Source organism: Centroberyx affinis, unplaced genomic scaffold (genome assembly GCF_046629955.1).
Source record: "Centroberyx affinis isolate AG114_WGS23_722 - 3 ecotype Tasmania unplaced genomic scaffold, CSIRO-AGI_Caff_v1 ptg004340l_1, whole genome shotgun sequence".
Lineage (NCBI taxonomy): Eukaryota > Metazoa > Chordata > Actinopteri > Beryciformes > Berycidae > Centroberyx > Centroberyx affinis.
The window spans coordinates 336815-355771 of record NW_027282044.1 but is presented as its reverse complement, the minus strand read 5'-3'; the positions used below and the strand labels follow the sequence as shown (position 1 = coordinate 355771).

The 18957-nt window shown below is 41.6% G+C and overlaps 1 protein-coding gene across 1 annotated transcript in view; it reads right to left on the bottom strand.

The window, feature by feature from the left end:
- Window positions 1–18189, bottom strand: part of phactr2 (phosphatase and actin regulator 2) — a 45808-nt gene extending 27619 nt beyond the window's left edge. The window contains exon 1 of the mRNA XM_071543536.1: window positions 18054–18189. Within this exon, the coding sequence (XP_071399637.1) occupies window positions 18054–18189 (136 nt within the window). The remainder of the gene's footprint in view (window positions 1–18053) is intronic.
- Between the last annotated feature and the right edge of the window lie 768 nt (window positions 18190–18957).

The following is an 18957-nucleotide window of genomic DNA, read 5'->3' as shown; positions in this document are numbered from 1 at the left end:
TGATTTAGTGTGTGGAAGTTTCGATAAAGTAGGCCTACGTGCGACAATATTTAAAATTGAAAGCAAAAATTAACAGACTTCCTGAATAAAGATAGCGGAATGCGTGCGAGCGACGAGGGGGAGGCAGACAGACTGCACGCACATACACACACATACACACACACACACACACACACACTCACCGCTCGCAGTCTGAGACACGGCGGACACGGCTGTCTGACCCATATTCGGCTTCTCCGGCGGACCGGGCGGACCGGGTCCCCAAACCCACAATCACGCCCTGCTACTATCACCGCATAAATCCTCTCCCCGCCCGCCGTATACCCTTACGTTCATTTCAGAAGTTCAGACCGTGATGGCTGAGTTGCTGGAAACTTGGTTCACTGGGTCTCTACTACGTAGTCACTTCCCCTCCCACCCCCTCCCCTCCTCTCCTCTCCTCCCTCCTCCTGCCAGCAGCTGAAGAATGCCTCTCATTCCTCTATGCAGATTAGAGGCGCTGCTGGGGTCAAAGGGTGGAGGGGTCTAGCACCTCCAGCCGCAGACTGGCTTACATTGGACAAAAAAAGAAGAAAAAAGAAAGAAAGTGGAGCAAGGGCTGACAGAGCGACTTAAAAAGGAGAGGCACACACACTCACACACACACACATACATAGTCACTGAGGGCAAAACAGACCTGATGAGAAGATGGAAAATAAATTAGTCATAAAGTGCACAAAGGACACAAAATATGCAATTAAGAATCAAAGAAACTTCAAGATATGTTATGGGAACTGTGTGATCCATGTGATCTCTGTGTGTGTGTGTGTGTGTGTGTGTGTGTGTGTGTGTGTATGTATGAACCTGCACAAGTCTGGACAGAGTCCCACAAATAAGAAGGGTGAGAAGGGATGATGGCTAGGAAGGTGAAAGCTGTGGTATGGTATGTTATGGTAAGGTATGGTATAGTATGGTATATTTATATATAGGGTTAGACCAATATATCAGGCCGATACTGGCCTTTTTTGAAAATCAGATATTGGTCAGTCGTATCTTCTACTGCCGAAACGATGGAGGTTCCTTCCTGACCACAGCTACATAAAAACAGTCTGTAAAACCTGCAATGAAGGTCTATTTTCTTTGCACATTGTATTTATTCATTTAATCCTTCAATTAATTTTTTTTTGTAAATTAATTCTTCATTTAAAGGCCTAAAGTATCCCAGCATTTCCCCTACCATTGAAAGGGTGGGGTGTGCCACATTTCTGCTGATCCACCTAAAAGAATTTCATGGATTTCAATGGAGAGTTTTAGGCCCCTTTAACACCTGGCATTAACATGTGTCTTCTATCTGGATTGTGTCCAGATATCTTGTATTACACTGGTGCTAACATGTGTCTCATTGATCCACATTGGGATCGGATTTCTCTTTCCCTCACCAGATTGTCATGTACGTCACTTCCTCTCATAGCATTTACCTCCTTGTGACAGTAAATGCCTTGTTTCACTTGTTCCCCATGTATGAGTGTCCTGACAATCCATCTTTGTTAGTACGTTACTGTCTGAGCTGTTTGTTCTGCTTGTGCTTCATGGTTGGATCCATGCACAAAACTTTATTTTTCAGTTAACGTAGCTCCTATAAGTGGATTGAAGACACATTGACATTCACATTACTTGCGGTCAAATGAGTCTCTAACCACTTCTGGAGGTGGTTTGGATGATCTGATCTTAGGCATGTCTCATGCCTCAGTGTCACATGATCTAAATGCTGTTTCAGAGGCTTTTCCAACATGCCAAAAATAAAAATCTGATTTTTTTGTCATGAAAATGGTCAAATTTAAATATTGGCACAAAATATAGGTCACTTGAGTCTAAAAGTATCCGTATCGGTGTTCAAAAACACCAGTTGAACCACAGTATGGCACAATACATAAATGGGTCCAGAGTCTGGATATTGTCTGATTCGCTGACGTGGGCAGAACTGTGGATCCAAATGAGAGTCGTCCTGAAAAAGCAAGCTCTACTCTGAGCTTTGAGTGGCTTTAAGGGGAGGGAGGGGGGAAATCTGTAAGGTTTGTTGGCAGACCATTTAATCCCTTGTTAGAGGGGCAAATAAATGATATCTGCTTGATATTAGCCATGTGAGCTCACACCACTTCACACTAGAGAAGGCTGACAAGGCTACGGCCGAACCAAGCCAAATGCTTCTGCCTCAGAATGAGTCTCAATATGGGAGTCAGCTGAGGTGTGTGTGTGTGTGTGTGTGTGTGTGTGTAAGAGAGAGAGAGAGAGAGAGAGAGAGAGAAGCAGTTTTATCTGCTGTCACGGTCAACAGAGTGTTGGCTGAGACCCCACAGAGCCCAGTGTGACAGAGTTGAACGGTCAGACAACAGCCACACACACACACACACACACACAACTTGCCTGGCCTGGAAAAGTGAAAAGTGATTTTCCATTTGGATCAAGACTGCCCCCTACTGTTAGCTCCAGAATTACAATTCACTGCTGTCTTGAGTTCAACTAGAAGGAGACAAAACAGGATTGGACAGTTTTGTCACTGTCTGGCCAATCATGTTCTTTCTTAGTGTGTGAAAACCCCACTTCTGACAACTGCTGTCCACCTTTTTTCCATCTATAAAAAAGCTAAGTAATCTCAGAAACCACAAACATTTCTTGCCTTTATTTAATCTGGCAAGTTAGACACAGCACATTCTTGCTATGTCTTGTTGCAATGGGAGGGAGGGTTATATAAATACACACATTCACACCTGCAGAGCTGCCAAGATAACCACGGTCTTATGGGAGTGGGGCCTCTGTCGTTAGGGATTAAGATGGATAACTGAGACAGGAAGGAAGTCAGTGAAGTGGGTGGGTGATCGGGATGAAGACAGGACAGGAGGATGGGAGTATTTAGGGAAGTTAACAGAGGAAAGTGACTGCATTAGCATTGACGAGGCAGTAATCTCATTAACGTGATGTATCAGCTGCGCATATTCAATTTGCTGGAGGCTTCACATGTGTAAAAGAGACAATGCGGACGATGGAAAACGCTGTTGTGACGGGATAGAGAGGAGGCAGCTGGCCTATACGCTCCTGCTTTACATCCTATTCTATATAAGCAAGATGACTAAGAGCACATTCGTATTTACAGCAACAGCCTGAAGCAGTAAGGGGAAGGAGGGTTACACACACACACTCACACACACACACACACACACACACACACACACACACACACACACACAGACGCACTCTTTAGGAGCTGCACACAACCACAACACTGAACAGCTCCACTGGAGTAGTTTGGGTTTAAGTGTCCTGCTCTTTAACAGGAGCTGTTTTCATTGTCATATAAATAAATGTATTACTACTCCCTTTCGCAGATTGATATAACACAATAGTGATTAAACCCATACCCAGTTCATGAAAGCATTTACATTTGCTGCTCTAAACACCTGATATCAGGTAGGTTTTTCCCGGGAAGTGATGTGTTTTGCATTTCCGGCAGCAGCATCAGAAATTTGTTTGGAATAAATATAAGAAGAGTTGAGTAGTTAGCATGAGCAGTGATAGCCACCATGGTTGAACAGACAAAAAAAAAGAGCGCCACCTACAGAAACTCAAGCTTCATCAACAGAAGATCTAAGGAACAAGACATCACAGTACTGGTGACACTGTTTGATTGCGAAGTGATCTCTGGGAAAAACGCTAGAGCAAACTTCCATTGTCACAAAAGATGTCTCCAAAATAAAAATTAAAAAGAAGGGACAAGGGACAAGATAGTACTTCTTGCTCGCCTCTTCCACCGAGATTTTCTGAAGCAGTCAAGGGATTTGAACTGCCACAAACTCGCGGACCATTCGGCTCCAAACACTCAAATGTTGCTCTGCATTGATTCCTATATAACTGACTTCCCATGCAGCTGACCGATCAAGCATAAGCAGGGAAAAGCTCCCTCTGGCTTTAGCTCAGATCAATCCCATGCTTTTAAATCTGTGCAAAGGAGACAATGCCCCAGCAGAGACGTTTGGGAAAGGATTGTAAATCAAGAGGACACTGCTTCAGTAAGGAAAGGTGTATTTCAAGGTGACACTTTTCGGAAATCCAATCGTTGTTTGTCCTGTTTGATACTAAATAACAGAGATCAACTGAGAGAGTGACCTTTTCATTGACCGGAGCGGCAAAGGGGAAGAAAGGGGAGGCGGAGGAGCAGAAGGGCCAGCAGAGAGGAAAGGAGTCATCAAATATTAAGCAGTAGCCTCAGCAGAACAAGGGGGTAATAATTGTTTAAGTGCTACTTTTCCGAGCCTTCCTCCCCTCCCCTTGACTTATTTATTAAACTAAGTTTCTGTAAAGTCTCCTAATGTGTTTGTAACCAAACTAGAAGGACTCTGGATCAACAGTGTGTTCCTCTGTGTGTGGGTGTGTGTGTGTGTGTGTGTGTGTGTGTGTGTGTATGTGTGAGTGTTCCTATTAATGCTAATGTGCCTGAAATGTTGATGCTTTTATGCATTCGGGACTGTTAGATGAAATGTTTAATACCCAAATACCTTCAGAGTTCTTTTTTCCATGAATGTTGGAAAGTGGCAAGGATGGGACGGGGTACAAGCACAATTCAGTATTTAGACTGTGTGGGAGACCCTTAGGTGCAAATGTTCTATTTTCTATACAGTCATGTGCACTTCCACGCACTCCTTGCCTGCATGAATCCAAAAATATAAGATTGGTGTATGAGTATGCAGTTATACCGGTCATGTGGCTTTTTGTCCATGCTGTGGAGAACCACACTATTTCAGGACTCTGGAACCGGATATCTCTTTACAAAGTCCATGATTCAGACTACAAACTGTCATAACATTCAAGTGTGACTCAGCAAGGAACAGGTTCTGTTATGCAAGCAAACCATGCTGAGCTGAGTAGAGCTGGACTTAAATGGTCTGATTGCACATCCGATGTGATTCTTCATAGCACTCTATAACTTCATTAATCCAAACCTACAGATATTTATGATGAGCAAAACACGCAGTATTGTGAAAATATTATATTCTGCATCATTGTTGGAATTTAACTGCTGATGAATTCTACTAAATGCATTTAAATTGCACATGCTTACAGCAGAGCATTTCAGAATGTGTGTGCCTCTATGTTTCCTGTCATTACTAGGTTTTGGTCTTGCATTTTAATATTTCAGTGCAACGAATCTTGAAGTGAATTTTCAGTCTCCAGAAGTGCCTCATGCAGTTCCCAGAAGGTTTGAATGAATTGAAGTTCTAGCATTGCACACATTGTGTAGAGTGCCTTGGTGTTGTTGTGGTGTAGCCACCATATGAAAATGACTGAAGGACATGTACTGCTGACCTGTGTTGGTGAGACATTGTTTTGAGGATATGCTGCAATGCTTGTGGCTTTGGCCACACGTAACAATCTAAAATCAATAATTTAATATAGGAAGATTTAGTTCCTGCACATGCTCCCACTCCCCACAGGGAAAGGCAGACAGTATGGCCTAATCAAACCTTTATCCATCATCCTTCCTTTCATACATGTATTTGTCCCTCCCCTCCACCCTCTCTCCGTCCATCCATCCCTACTATTCTAACTACAAGGCGTATTAGCCTCATAAAATTAACTATACAGTTGTTTACTGCAGTGATACAGTAGTGGTTACTGTCACCTCTCTTCCTCTTTCCATATGCTAGCCAGCTTGCCTGAAACCTGATCTCCTGTTTGTTGTATTCTGTTTGGTACAGCCATTATAAGCAGCCATCATTGCTAAAATGTTGCCAGTATAAATCAATAGCTGACATCCTGCCAGCCAGAGAGCCAGAGAGCTGGAGAGAGGGAGAGAGAGAGAGAAAGAGAGAGAGAGATGGAGGAAAGATTGGTACAATAGTGTAGGGTCTTTAATAATAGCAACTGTATTAAGGGCACGGTAGCAGCAAAATATAAAAGCAATGTTAGATTACAGATACAATGTTTCATGAGGAAAAACACAACATCACCATGTTTGTGAATGTGCGTGTTTGTTTTAGACTTGTGTGAGCCTGAGAAAGGGTAAGAGAGAGACAGAGGAGGGAGAATAAACAAATGGCAGCCAGTATGTATTTCTACACCTTCATATTGTAGCTATATAAGGTCATATCTGCACAGATGTACTGCTGAACCCCTGTCACTCAATCAAAACAGCTTTCCAAAGCATGTCAGTCTTGTTTGTTCGGATGTGTCATGCTGCTGTTAGTCAGGACATTATTGCTCCTGTGGAGATTCAACATGGGTATTTGTTTTAAAGCAGACTGCCAGCGCCACTGGTTTTTATGATGATGATGCTTACTTTGGCAAACATCCAGCCGTATCTCACTGACACAACGAGGTCTGTTTTACCCGAGTGGGGCTCAAAGGGTCTTGGGCAGCAGCGCATCCTCGCTAGTCCTTCTCATTTCCGATGTATTTAGCTGACACACTTACAGCAAGTTAACAAATAACTACTGTAAGCAAGTGCACCTATCTTCCATCACCACCAAACAAGTAGCATAATATCTTATGAATGTAAACAGATGATATAGATGTAAGAGCAAAGATAAAATAATAGACTTAAGATGATCAACTATTCATTACATCACTACATAAACATGAGGATATTTCTCTTTAAAGAAAAAAAATGTGGAGAGTTGATGGATTCAGCTGTCAAACATGAAATATGCTTCTTTACCTGTGGCAAGTTTCACAGCAAATTAAATAGGTGTGTGTGTGTGTGTGTGTGTGTGTGTGTGTGTGTGCCTGTGTGTGTGTGTGTGAGAGAGAGAGAGAGAGAGAGAGAGAGAGAGAGACACACATACAGAGAGAGAGACAGAGAGAAAGACAGAGAGAGATAGGTACATTAGGTAGATAAAAAGTAGATAAATTGCAATAGATGTCATCGGTCACTATTAGTAAATAGGCCAAATAAGTGTTTCCATTTCATCATAGACATAATTCATGAAAGAACTGCCGCAGCAGCACAGTGATTGTACAGGTGTTATTTGAGCAAGCCCCTCATAAAATGATGAATAGCGTTAGTTTATGATTATTGTATTTACAAGAGAATTGGTATTCAGACCACAGACTCCACTCTCACCGCTGTTCTCTCCACACTTCTACACACATGATTTGTAGCATAATTAAAGTTAAGAACAGCTATCTTCAGGATGCCCAGCTATTTTTCTAGTTGGGGTCCTTAGTTTGAAGATATTTGAGAACCCTGAAGGCCGCAGACTGATGCGCAACAAGCTTCTGCAACAGATTCTGTCTGCATTAGACTGTAATGATGATAAATATGTCCAATGTCTCCAGATGACCCAGACTGTAGTGCTCAGTGCTGAATCAATTTAGTCAAATGGCCATATGCAAATATGGACATTCAGTCTCACATACATAGTCACTCACACACACAGACACACACACACACACAGGCACATGTGCACACTCAGACACAGATGCTACTTTGCCTTGCAAAATGCTATTTCAGGAGCACACAACAACCATAATATTGCTTTATGTGGCTGCGCACAAACACACGTATACACACACACACACACACACACACACACACACAGTACACACACACACACACACACACATACAAATCATGGGAAGGTCATGGGAAAGGGTTAAAGCAAGAGTTTATTTCTGTAAAGCCTTTATGAATGGCTAATTATACCTAAGATAACAATGAAGAAAAGAACATAGGTATGTATGTATGTATGCACTGTATGTATGAATCCATCCATCCACCCATTTGATCCTTTATAAATTTGATCCCAAACAGCTTCTTTGTCCTCCCATGTCTGAATCAGAACAGAAGTCATAAAGTGGTTTGTGGCCTTCTGTATTAACACACGCCAACTGGAGCTATATTGCCTATTAAACACAGTGACATGTTATGACAACGGCAGCAAACTAACCATAATTAAACTATATCAGATAACATGGGCCAAATATAGCATGACTGTCCGCCCGGGATCTAGCAGCACTCCTCCAGCTGAGTGTGACACCAACTTGGGAAGCGCAGAATGAACATAAGCCAGCGTACTATTGTCGTTTGGTCTGGTACACCCAAGATGGCTGCCAGCCAGGCCCACCTGGGAGTATCGGCCTGAAGAGTGGCTGCACAACACTACGCTCTACATGATGTCCAACGATAATAAAGATACTGCCATATGATGTGTACTTTGTCTTAGTCATTTATCAGAATGCCATAATGCAGCTGTGGACAGACTTCCAAAACCAATAATTGCATTTCAAGTTAAGTAGGCAATCATTATTGCTTTGAAACCATTGCCAACACGCCTTTTAATAAAAGTGTAATCAGCAAAACTGGAGCTCTCAGCATCTCAGAAGCCTGGTAAACTGTAGGTTAGCAATATCAAATAGCCTGCATTAATGTTTCCAATTGCAATTGTTTGTATCTTCAAAACTTCATGTCTTGCCCCTTTAAATTATGTAAAACTGTATGTTGTTGTCATTGATGTATACTGCATATTTATGTTTAGATTATGAAACAAGCCAAATGAATACTAGACAAACCAGCTCCCGCTCTTCATTTCTCAGCCAGAGATCATCTTGACAAAGAGCCAGCCAGTCAAGTCATGCCTCACCAGCAGTGAGAGGTTTTGCTCATACAAATTAGTTGTTGCAAACAGTCAAAGGCACTGATAGTAAGTCATTTACTCTATGATGTGCACAGACAAAGGCATTATAACACCAGTTTTATGTCTAAAGGTCTGTTTGGTTGACTGAATGGTCTTGACAAAGCTGACCCCAACCCAAACACTAACAGCGACAAAATAAACACTGTCAGCAGCTGGGTTCATAGTTCAGCCAAGATCCAGACAATATAGGCAGAAGATTTATGATGCATATGTACATTTTACATTTAAAGCGCTCACCAGCTATATACAGTACATGGACTGCATGCAAAAACAAGAGGAACGGGTGGTGGAAAGAATCTCACTGTCTCTGTCTCTGCCGTAGCTTCTGTTACACTAACACAGACACAGAAAAGTGAAAGAGACACTGAATAACATGGAGAGAGAGAGAGAGAGAACGAGAGAGAGAGAATGAGAGAGAGAGAGAGAGAGAGAGAGAAACACACACCACATATTGTAGAAGGGGAAACTCACCGGCATGTTCCATGACTTGACCCAGAGAATATTATCAGCAGTGTGAGTTGATCCTTCCCTTTTCCCAATACTCTATCTCTCTACCTCCCTCCCTCCCTTCTCTCTCTCTCTCCTCTCTCTCCCCTCCCTTTCCCGCTCTGTCCCTTCTTCTGTCGCTGTCTACTTCCCTCCCTCGCTCTCCTTCATCACTCTCCCCTCCCTTCCTTTCTCTCCCTCCCTCTCACCATGTCTCTCTCTTCTGTCTGCTCCTCACTCGCCCCTCCTCCCTCCTGCCCGCCTCGCTCCAATAAAGAGCATTAAAAGTTAATGTTTGTTTCCATCTCAGTCCCTCACCCTCCCTCCCAGTCTGTCTCTCATCCTCTGTTTCTCTCCATCTCCCTCCCTGTCCCTTTTTCCTCCCTCTCCGCTCACTCCAGTCTTCCTTCCTTTTCCCAATATCCTCTCTCTCTCTCTCTCTCTCTCTCTCTCTCTGTCTCTCTCTCCCTGCTGTGTTGAGGTCCCTTTGTGACGTTCAGCTAGAGGAGAGGAGAGGAGAAGAGAGGAGAGGAGAGGAGAGGAGAGGAGAGGAGAGGAGAGGAGAGGAGAGGAGAAGAGAGGAGTTGTTGATGGAAGAAGCTGAGTGCCTTTTGGCCAGCTGCATCACATTAGGCGGAGGTGCATGGATTTGTATCAGTGTTTTTACTTTTGCTTGTTTATCCAAATGCACTATTCTGCATCTAAATGACTATCGTGGTTGTTCATGTTCAGCAGAAAATAAGCAGACGTCAGTGCAACACCATCAATCCAGCACTAAATTAGATTGTTCACATGTACGTCTAATGCGGGTGTTACACCGTGTTTTCACACAACTCGTTTGTATGCAGTTGAGTTTCATCGGAGTTGCACTGTGTATCACCACCTACAATTAACTGAAAAGTTGTGTGCAACCTGGTTGCATCAAGTTGAAACTATTTGAACTTTTTGCAACTAGGTTCACGCAACAGCCAATCAAAATGCTGATAACATATCACGTGACTGTCAACTGTGGGACAGTTATAGTACTACTACAGCCAGCTGATAGTGACAGCTGATAGTAACAAAAACAATGGACTGCATACAGCTTGTGACATTCATCCAAGAATATTAAATCACTGTCATCCAGTATTTTGAAGGTGTGTGGATTAACTTTACAATTAAATAATAAGTATTTTCTGTATAGTAAGCTAACCTGGCTGTGGACATTAGCTGGCTCCCTAGTTCATCAAATGCCTTATAGTCTCTTCTTTGAAGAATACAGTAATATTAGGCGACTTAGCTTGCTCATCAAGTTAGAAACTGAATCACAAACATAGCTTGTAGCATATTACATACATACATAGAAGCACTGCCTATAGAATACAGAGTTGTCTTGCAATCATCATAAGATTTATCTGTATAGCTGTATCACCATACAATTCATCAACCTAAAAGTATGTTATCCTTTTGTGTGATGACATCAAAATTAATTTGCATCCAAGAACAGGAATATGGGAGTTTGGTGAACAATCGCAAAAACCTAGATGTGAGGATTCATAGATAAAGTTACATTTTCACAATAGAAAATTTTACTTTAACTGCTTGATGAAGAATAGGAGTGAAATGTTTCACTGACTGACCTGACTTTGGCTCTTGAAGACCACGGCGCCATGGTAAAAACAATGGAGGAAGTAAAACAATAGGTCAAAAGCATAAAGACAGGAATATTAACGAAGCTAAATAAATAAACAGTGAGATAGATACGCACAGAAAGAGACACACAAACAGACAAAGAAAGAAAACACAGAGTACAAGAGGGACTGGGAGACGGAGGCAGACAGATGGACATTTTCTCTCTTTATCTTTCCTTCTTCCTCTCTGTCACACACACACACACTCACACACACTTGAGCTCACAATCCCATGCGATCGCTCAAGTGTTGTGAAGAGCCACTCAATGACACAGTAAATATATCATCTGTATGCCAATGAAGGCTTGATGCTGGATGTGGCAGCGCAGTGTACAGCACCAGATGAATCATAATTGGTGGTCTGTGTTCTCTTCAAGGTGTTTAGCACACACATACACACTCACACACACACTGCTACATGTGTGTGTATTGAGCTGGGACAGCACACACACACACACACACACACACACACGTTTGATTTTTAATATCCTGTTCTTTATCTAACCTATCTCATTTGGTAAATAAGTACAACATGTGACACGAATGAGTGAAGCAGCGCAGTGAATCTGAGACAATATCAGTGTGTGTGTGTGTGTGTGTGTGTGTGTGCAAGCCAATGTAAAGACAAGTAAACTGCAGAGCCAAACAGACATGATGACCACACAGCCATTAGGTTATTGACTACATAAGAGCAGCTACTCTTATCCCATACGGTATACAGTAATGCTCCTTTCCCCTTCCCTCCTTTCCTCTCCTCTCCTCCCCACTCCACTCCTTTCTTCTACTTACAGTAACTCTACTGGTGCTCCTTTTTTATTCCTTCTCATCCTCCCTTGTCTCATCTCTCTCTTTTCCTTTCCCTTCCCGTTCTCATGCCTGAAAGTGCAGCGTGTTTTCTTTGTTGTCTTTCCTCACTAAAGTCTCTGTTTCTCTCTCTTTCTATCACTGTCCCTCACTTCAAAGTTATATTAAATTTCCATTGGAAGCCCCCGCTACACACACACACACACACACACACACACACACTTATGTACACATTTATGTAAGTACTATGTGTGAACAGGATTATTAGAATCTGTGCAGTGTAATATAGCAACATCCTGCCCATTTGTTGCTGAAGTGTTTCAACACATATTAATAGAGTTAAAGGCTTATTCATTAACTACGCAGAGTTACTGGCAGACAGATAGTTTTGGGTGGGAAGGGGAGGGAAACGGAGACAGGGAGACTTTGACATTTGATGCTCTCCAATAAACAGCTCACAATAAAAGAGAAGAAAAACAACTGGCTCATCAGCTCTCACCCACACACACACACACAGTAGAAACGACAACAGAACTGAGGACACCAAAAATTGGCAGTGCCAGTAGTTCACACAAGGTCAATTGATATTTAAAAATACACAGAGTCAAACCCTCTTTTCTCAGCATGCAGTGCATATTGTGTTCTGCAGCACCAAAACATTCCTCAATGTGACAAAATGATTGAAATAGAGAGATTTGGTTTCAAGATTTCATCAAGATTTTTGTATTATTTTTTATGCATATGTGCTGAGATATTCCTTTTCCAAAAGCATTGGACTATATCTATCTCTGGGGTCAAAAGCTTGGAGGGGTTGAAAGATTGATGGGGGTGTAGAAAAAATATTCATAATATCTTCATGCATTTTATACCTATATGACACATAAACACAGCTTATTATGGCTGTCACAGGACTGTAATCACCTTATTTATTGGATTACAATCACTTGTTGTTTGCCTACCAGGATAGCCTTGTGCTGTAATGGAATACTTGGAGACAGAAGATAATTTTATATTAATATTAAGATTAGGGATATAATGAAAGAATAATAGATAAGAGGCTGAAAACAAAATGACATTACAGTACATCGTCGTTGATGAATATGTTTCATGATCCAAGGGTAAATAAAACAAGTCAAAATTACGGAATACGCAATTCAAAATGTGTGATTATCAATCTGAAAATAAGGCTGTTCTAATAAGGGTTTCTGTTCTGTTGCGTCTAATAAGGCTAAAAATCTAAATTTTCTTAAAGTTTCGGAGCAGTTAGGCTTGTAAATGGCAAACTAGATTCACATGTCTTTTACACATCTCTGTTTTACTCCAGTGTTTAAAAACTAAACCAACCTTCCTCAAAATATATGCAAAACACATGTCGATCTCTTCAATCCAAGATTTCACTATGTAAACAAAGGTTTAATGGGGTGACAATATGTGAACAGTTGACACCATACCGCAATTATGGCTTGGGCTTTAATTATTGCACAAAACCTTAGAGAAAAGGCACAGAGTGAGGCTGAGGCTAGACTGTGTGTGGGCAGAGGAGGAGGAGGGGGAAGGGCTGCTCTACAGTACATTTTAACATAAGTAGTTATTGCAGTCTAAAAGGGTCTGTAATCAATGCAATTTCCAGGAGAGTAGCCACAAAGAGCAGAGCGCACCAGCAAGCTGACACTCCTCTCTTGTCCTCCTCTCTTCTTCAGGCCTTCCATCTGTCTTCCTCCTCCTCCTCCTCCTCCTCCTCCTTCATCATCCTGTCCTCGCACCCCATTTATACTTCCTCTCCTCCCTTATTTGTGTTTTCCTCATTTTCCCGCATTTTCCCAAATAGATTGTCTCCCTCTTTGGTTCTCTTCCCTCTCCTCCTTTCATCCCCTACTGATCTCTTTTGTCTTTCTCCCTCTCTATTTAATCGTTCCTGACCTTGCTCCTCTCCGCTTTTCTCCTCAGCTCTTTTCTCCTCCTCTGCTGTCTTTTCTCTCCTCCTCAGTTCTCTTCCCTCCTTTCTCTTCTCCTCTCTCCTCTGCTTCTCCTCTCACCTCTCTGGCTGTATAATTACATGACTAATACAGTACCCATCAGGAGGACAGCATGCTATTTACGACAGACAGAAAAGACGATCTAAACCTGCACATTATCCCAAACAGACTCTTTCTACAAACACATAAACACACGTACATGCATACACACATGTGCAAACATGTATACGCATTGCACACATAGCTTTAGAAACTGCATATTATCACAAACAAACATGACTAATCTTTTACATCTTTATCTTACAAAATATCTGCTGGAGGAATAAAAAAATAGTGAACATGTCCATCTTTATTAAATCTCCATAAAACATATTTAGCTATGATTCACATGTTTTAATGTACCTTGTTATGGATGCTTCCAAAATGTTTCAATATTTTTGAAGTATTTTTGTTCTTCAAGTATGTCTGCACTTGCAGCTTAATATTACTGCATAAATTCTAATCAAGAACACAATTCATGCTTGCAACAAACTCACATTATACACCAAATGCTATGACAGTATTTGCATTTGTTTTGAGGATATTATGATAACATATTTTATTTGAACACGTTTAAGAGGAAATCTCCTCCTTTATAAATATAATTTTGTGTTTGAATTGCTGATACTTTGGTGGTATTTCCATGGTGATGATTTGGGGGGAAATTATTGCTATATTTAGGCTATGCAATGCTTTTAAAATCAACTAAACAACTCAAAATGTCATCTGTAGTTTCTCAAATCTGCCTACTATGAGATCAAATGGATTGCATAAGCTGATCTTTAATATCTTTTTCCTTTAATTACTAATGTATCACCCATGCATTGTGGTTGAAGGCCCCCCTCTGGTTGAGGGACACACCCCACCCACAGAGTTCAGTTAGTGGTGGGAAGTGGGTGAGATGTGATCGCTGTCACCAGTGGGCTCATTAGTGCAGATGCCGGCTTATTCAAAGGTCACAGTTTCATCTGTGAATTCTGTCAGTGGTTTCAATGCAGCCTTCTGTTTTCAAAACTGACAGCATTCAAATTCACCTGTGCAACTTGGAAGCTGGAAGGAAATTCAATGAGATAAGAATGTTATAGTCAATTTAGATTATTTTTAAAAGAGAAATATGGTATGTATGTGAAAAATTAAATTGAACAAAGATTGAAAATGCATTCAGATATCGCTGTTGTCATGTGAAAACCTTGTAAATCAGGTCCAATTTGGGTGATGTTCATGTTTTCACTTCAACTGAAAGATTCCTTGTCCCTCTATGGGTTGAGAAAATTCTCCGACCTCTTGGGCCCATGAAACCCTTTTGAAACTCATTGGATAAACTGAAAAACACATCAAGCTGAGCATCAAGGCTGTTTTTCTTAGTTCCTGAAAGGTTGACATTTTGGAGATAAAAGGTCTTTCACCCAAGAGCGATGATATGCATTTTTTTTCAAGATTAAAATCTTTAAGGGACTTTTCTGGCACTGTATTTCATAATTTCTTGCATTAACTGAGGCATTACTCTAACAAGTATTGATTACATTTGACTAAATATTATAAATAGGATTCTTGGCAGGTTGGCTTAGGGGTTAGAACCAAATGACTAAGGTTCAAGCCCATGTCAGAGAGCACCCGCCCTGCTGAAGTGTCCTTGAGCAGCACATTGAGTCATTGTGAGTGAAAAGAGAATTTCCCTATGTGGATCAGTTAATGGCGGCACAGTGGCTCAGTTGAATAATTCTTGGCCACGGCCCTTTCTGTGTGTTTGTATGGTTTTCCTCCAGTGTATGAATGTGAGTGTCTGTCTCTCTTGTGTCAGCCCCTTGATGGCCTTGCAACCTGTCCATGTGTCTCCCTGCCTTCTGCCCAGTGCATGCTGGGACAGGCTGCAGCCCCCCCACCCCGCGAACCCTGAGAAGGATTAAAAAAAAGAATAAATGAATGAAATGGGGAGTCTTGGTGCTTGTGAAACATTTATGATTCTTAAAGCTTATAAAACATTTAGTCTAAACTGCAAGGACACAAAAAAGACTTGACTCAGGCATTAATTTTGGTAATATTCCCCCTAGGGGCATTTTTCCTCATGCCAGGGGAATTTTCCCATCAGCGAGGCCAAGAAGCCCCATTTAGTCAAAAAACACTATAATTCACATCATATTTTTCAGACAAAAGACACGCTGAACATGTCTTTTGTAGTTTAGATACTAATCTCAAATCAAATATTTTATAAAATTGTTCAAAGTCACACTGTTGGAAGGACAATTCTTAGGGACATTTTCGCCTGCGCTACCCTACTCCAATCTCATTCTGTTCGATACCAGCTATCCTGAAATGCACAAGGACAATGACCTAGGTGTATAAAGATGGCAACCTTCTGTATTGATTTTATTTAATCCTCTTAGGCTGTCCCACTTTGCAATGTGAACCCTCTTCTGACTAAACTGGCAAGGGCAGATGTCAGTCCACATTTGGACGCTTTGGAAGATTTGCTCTGTGGGATGGCTATTAAAAAAAGTAATGTCATCAAATGTGTAAGCCCCCATCTTTATGCACATGGTCTCTGTACAGGAAGGTGGACTAGCTCCCTCTGGTGCTTGATTTGCAAACTGTTCAGTTTACCTAACTACACAACAGAATAGAGTACTATAATACTCCTAAAATATAGCTATGATAACCTGGAAGGTTTCTTAAACTTTTTAAACCCAGAATGCAAAATTCTTGAATTAAGTCTTGACTGTGGAATCCAGCCTCATTAAAATCACCTCCTTCTCTTCTAATATGGAGGCCTGCCAGAAGTAAAGCCCCTCTGGGTCCTAATCAATACTTAAAAAAACAGAGCTTGGAGAAGCCAGGAAAGAGGTGATGTGAGGACACAGTGAACAAGAACACAGACATGAAGTTAGTCCAAGACCTCTTAATTTATAGTGTGCATTTTTTAGCCAAAGCCTGACCTAAACCAAGGCAGTTTCAACCATGAACCCTCTCCAAATCCAACCTTGCAGTAAACCAGAGTAATACTGAGCTGACATGACCAGCAGACAGAAACAGCTAGGGACATCTAACTTCCTAAGTGGGCCACTCCACGATCATTTCCTGTCATTACAACTTGAACGTAAACACAGAAAACTTCCTGTTGCAAATAAAGGCGGACCGAGTGACAACAAGCTGTCATCTAAGTGTTACAGTGTCACAGTTACTGTGTTGATACGAGAAATTAATCAGGCTGCAGAACAAGGCAGCCCTTACAGAAAAGCAGCCAATGCAAAAGATGAACTCTTTTGTATGCTGTAGGCTTGCACCGTATGTAAAAGTAGGTGAGAGTGGTTTGGAGGGGCAGAAAGAGATGCAGACAAAGCTCTGGGCCGAGAGACAGAAGCCATTTGAAGGAAGTGGTTTTAACCACTGAAACAAAGTATGAGTCTGTATGGTCTCAACTGTCAGGGTTTAGATAGTGTGACATTTAAGTGAGGTGATGAGGACACACAACTGGTTAACACTGTGACCAAGGTCTTAATAAATATGGTTTACATAGGCGGGTTTGTTCAGCAGCAAAATACAATGGACTATAGTCACAATGTTGACTGTCACTGTTAGTTTGCCTTTAACCTTTATCATAAAAAACAGTGTTTGATGGCAGACAGTGTGTGTGTGTGTGTGTGTGTGTGTGTGTGTGTGTGTGTGTGTGTGCGTGCGTGAGAGAGAGAGAGAGAGACAGACAGACAGAGAGAGGGATAGGGAGAGAGCGAGAGAGAGAGAGAGAGAGACAGACAGACAGACAGACAGAGAGACAGACAGACAGAGAGAGAGAGAGAGAGAGAGAGAGAGAGAGAGAGAGACAGAGAGAGACAGACAGACAGAGAGACAGACAGAGAGAGACAGACACAGAGAGAGAGACAGATAGAGAGAGAGAGACACAGACAGACAGACAGACAGAGAGAGGGGGGGAGAGAGAGAGAGAGAGAGAGAGAGAGAGAGAGAGAGAGAGAGAGTTTCCTTTGTAGTATGGGTTAAAGCAGAGCAGGAAGCCACTGCTGCATTTCTAAAGATAAATAGCTTCATATCTAAATGAGAGATCCTGTCTAGTTCGGGACTGCTGATAATTCCCATGTAACACCACAAATGTGGCCATTTTATCTTAGAAAACAGAGTTTTGGTCTTAGAAGCAGTTTGAGGATGTTTAATGTGAATAATGATAATTGGATGAACATATTTAGCAGGAATTAAAATTTCATGTCAGCAGCTTACAACACGTCCAAAGAACTGACTTTTTTAAAATTGTGTTTTCCTAATCTAACCCATGTATAAATTCAATGATTCTATTTGACGGTTTGTTTTCCTAGCCTCATAATTAGGCTTACATGACAGGATTTCTAATGTATCCGTTATTTGTATATTTGTTTATTTCGGTAAAGTGATGTTCACTGGCCTACCTGAGCAGGCGCTCCGCAGCCTGAACAAGACCCTGGCGCGGAAGCCGGAGGTGTCGCTGTGGGAGCGGAGCCTGGGAAGGGGCCACAGCGGAGGAAAATGCCTCAGCTCCGGGTGAGAGTCCCCCTCTTCTGCCATCGTCGCATGCAGCCCTCAGTACAGCAGAAACCGTTTCAAAAAAGCGGGTGTCCCAGGCCCGGGCTTACACTGACAGTGCCAGTGCCACAAGTAAGTAGAGGAGCAGAAACTTATCATCATCATTATCATCATCATCATCATCAGGAGCCTGCTGCCCCGCCCCTCTTGCTTTTGTTTGCTCAGACTTTTTTTTCTTTTTTTTTTGCAGGGGGCAGATGTTTCTGTGTGTAGGCCTGCAAACGCCCACTGCCTTGTTGATATATTACAAGACAGATGTGCCTATGTTGAAATGTGATCTGACTTTCTAATGCAGGATTGTAAAAATCCGATTGACTAGCCTACTAACCCCGTAGTTTTAAATCAAAAGTTAAGCGGCCGTGAAAAACAGGATCGCCTAAACACCATCCTTAAAGTAAAACTCAAAATAGCCTACTAATTGTCTGCCAAACAAATACCAAATTTTATGATTTTTGGTAATACTTTACATGAAATGGTGCTTATAAGATATTATAAGGCATCATAAGCACATCATAAGGAAGGCTATATAGGCTAGTACTCAGAGCTTGATGCAGCTACAGGCTATTAAACACAATGTGCAAAAAATAGAGGGTTGAATATTTTATGGGGCAACTGTAGGCTATATGGTTAATGGCATGATATTAAATTGAAAGCAATTTCGTGATGCTTGTTTAATGATTTTTATTCTGATGAAAAGTTTATCTCCGCCTTTATAATGCATCACAATGCACTTCAAGGCAAGTGTTGCAT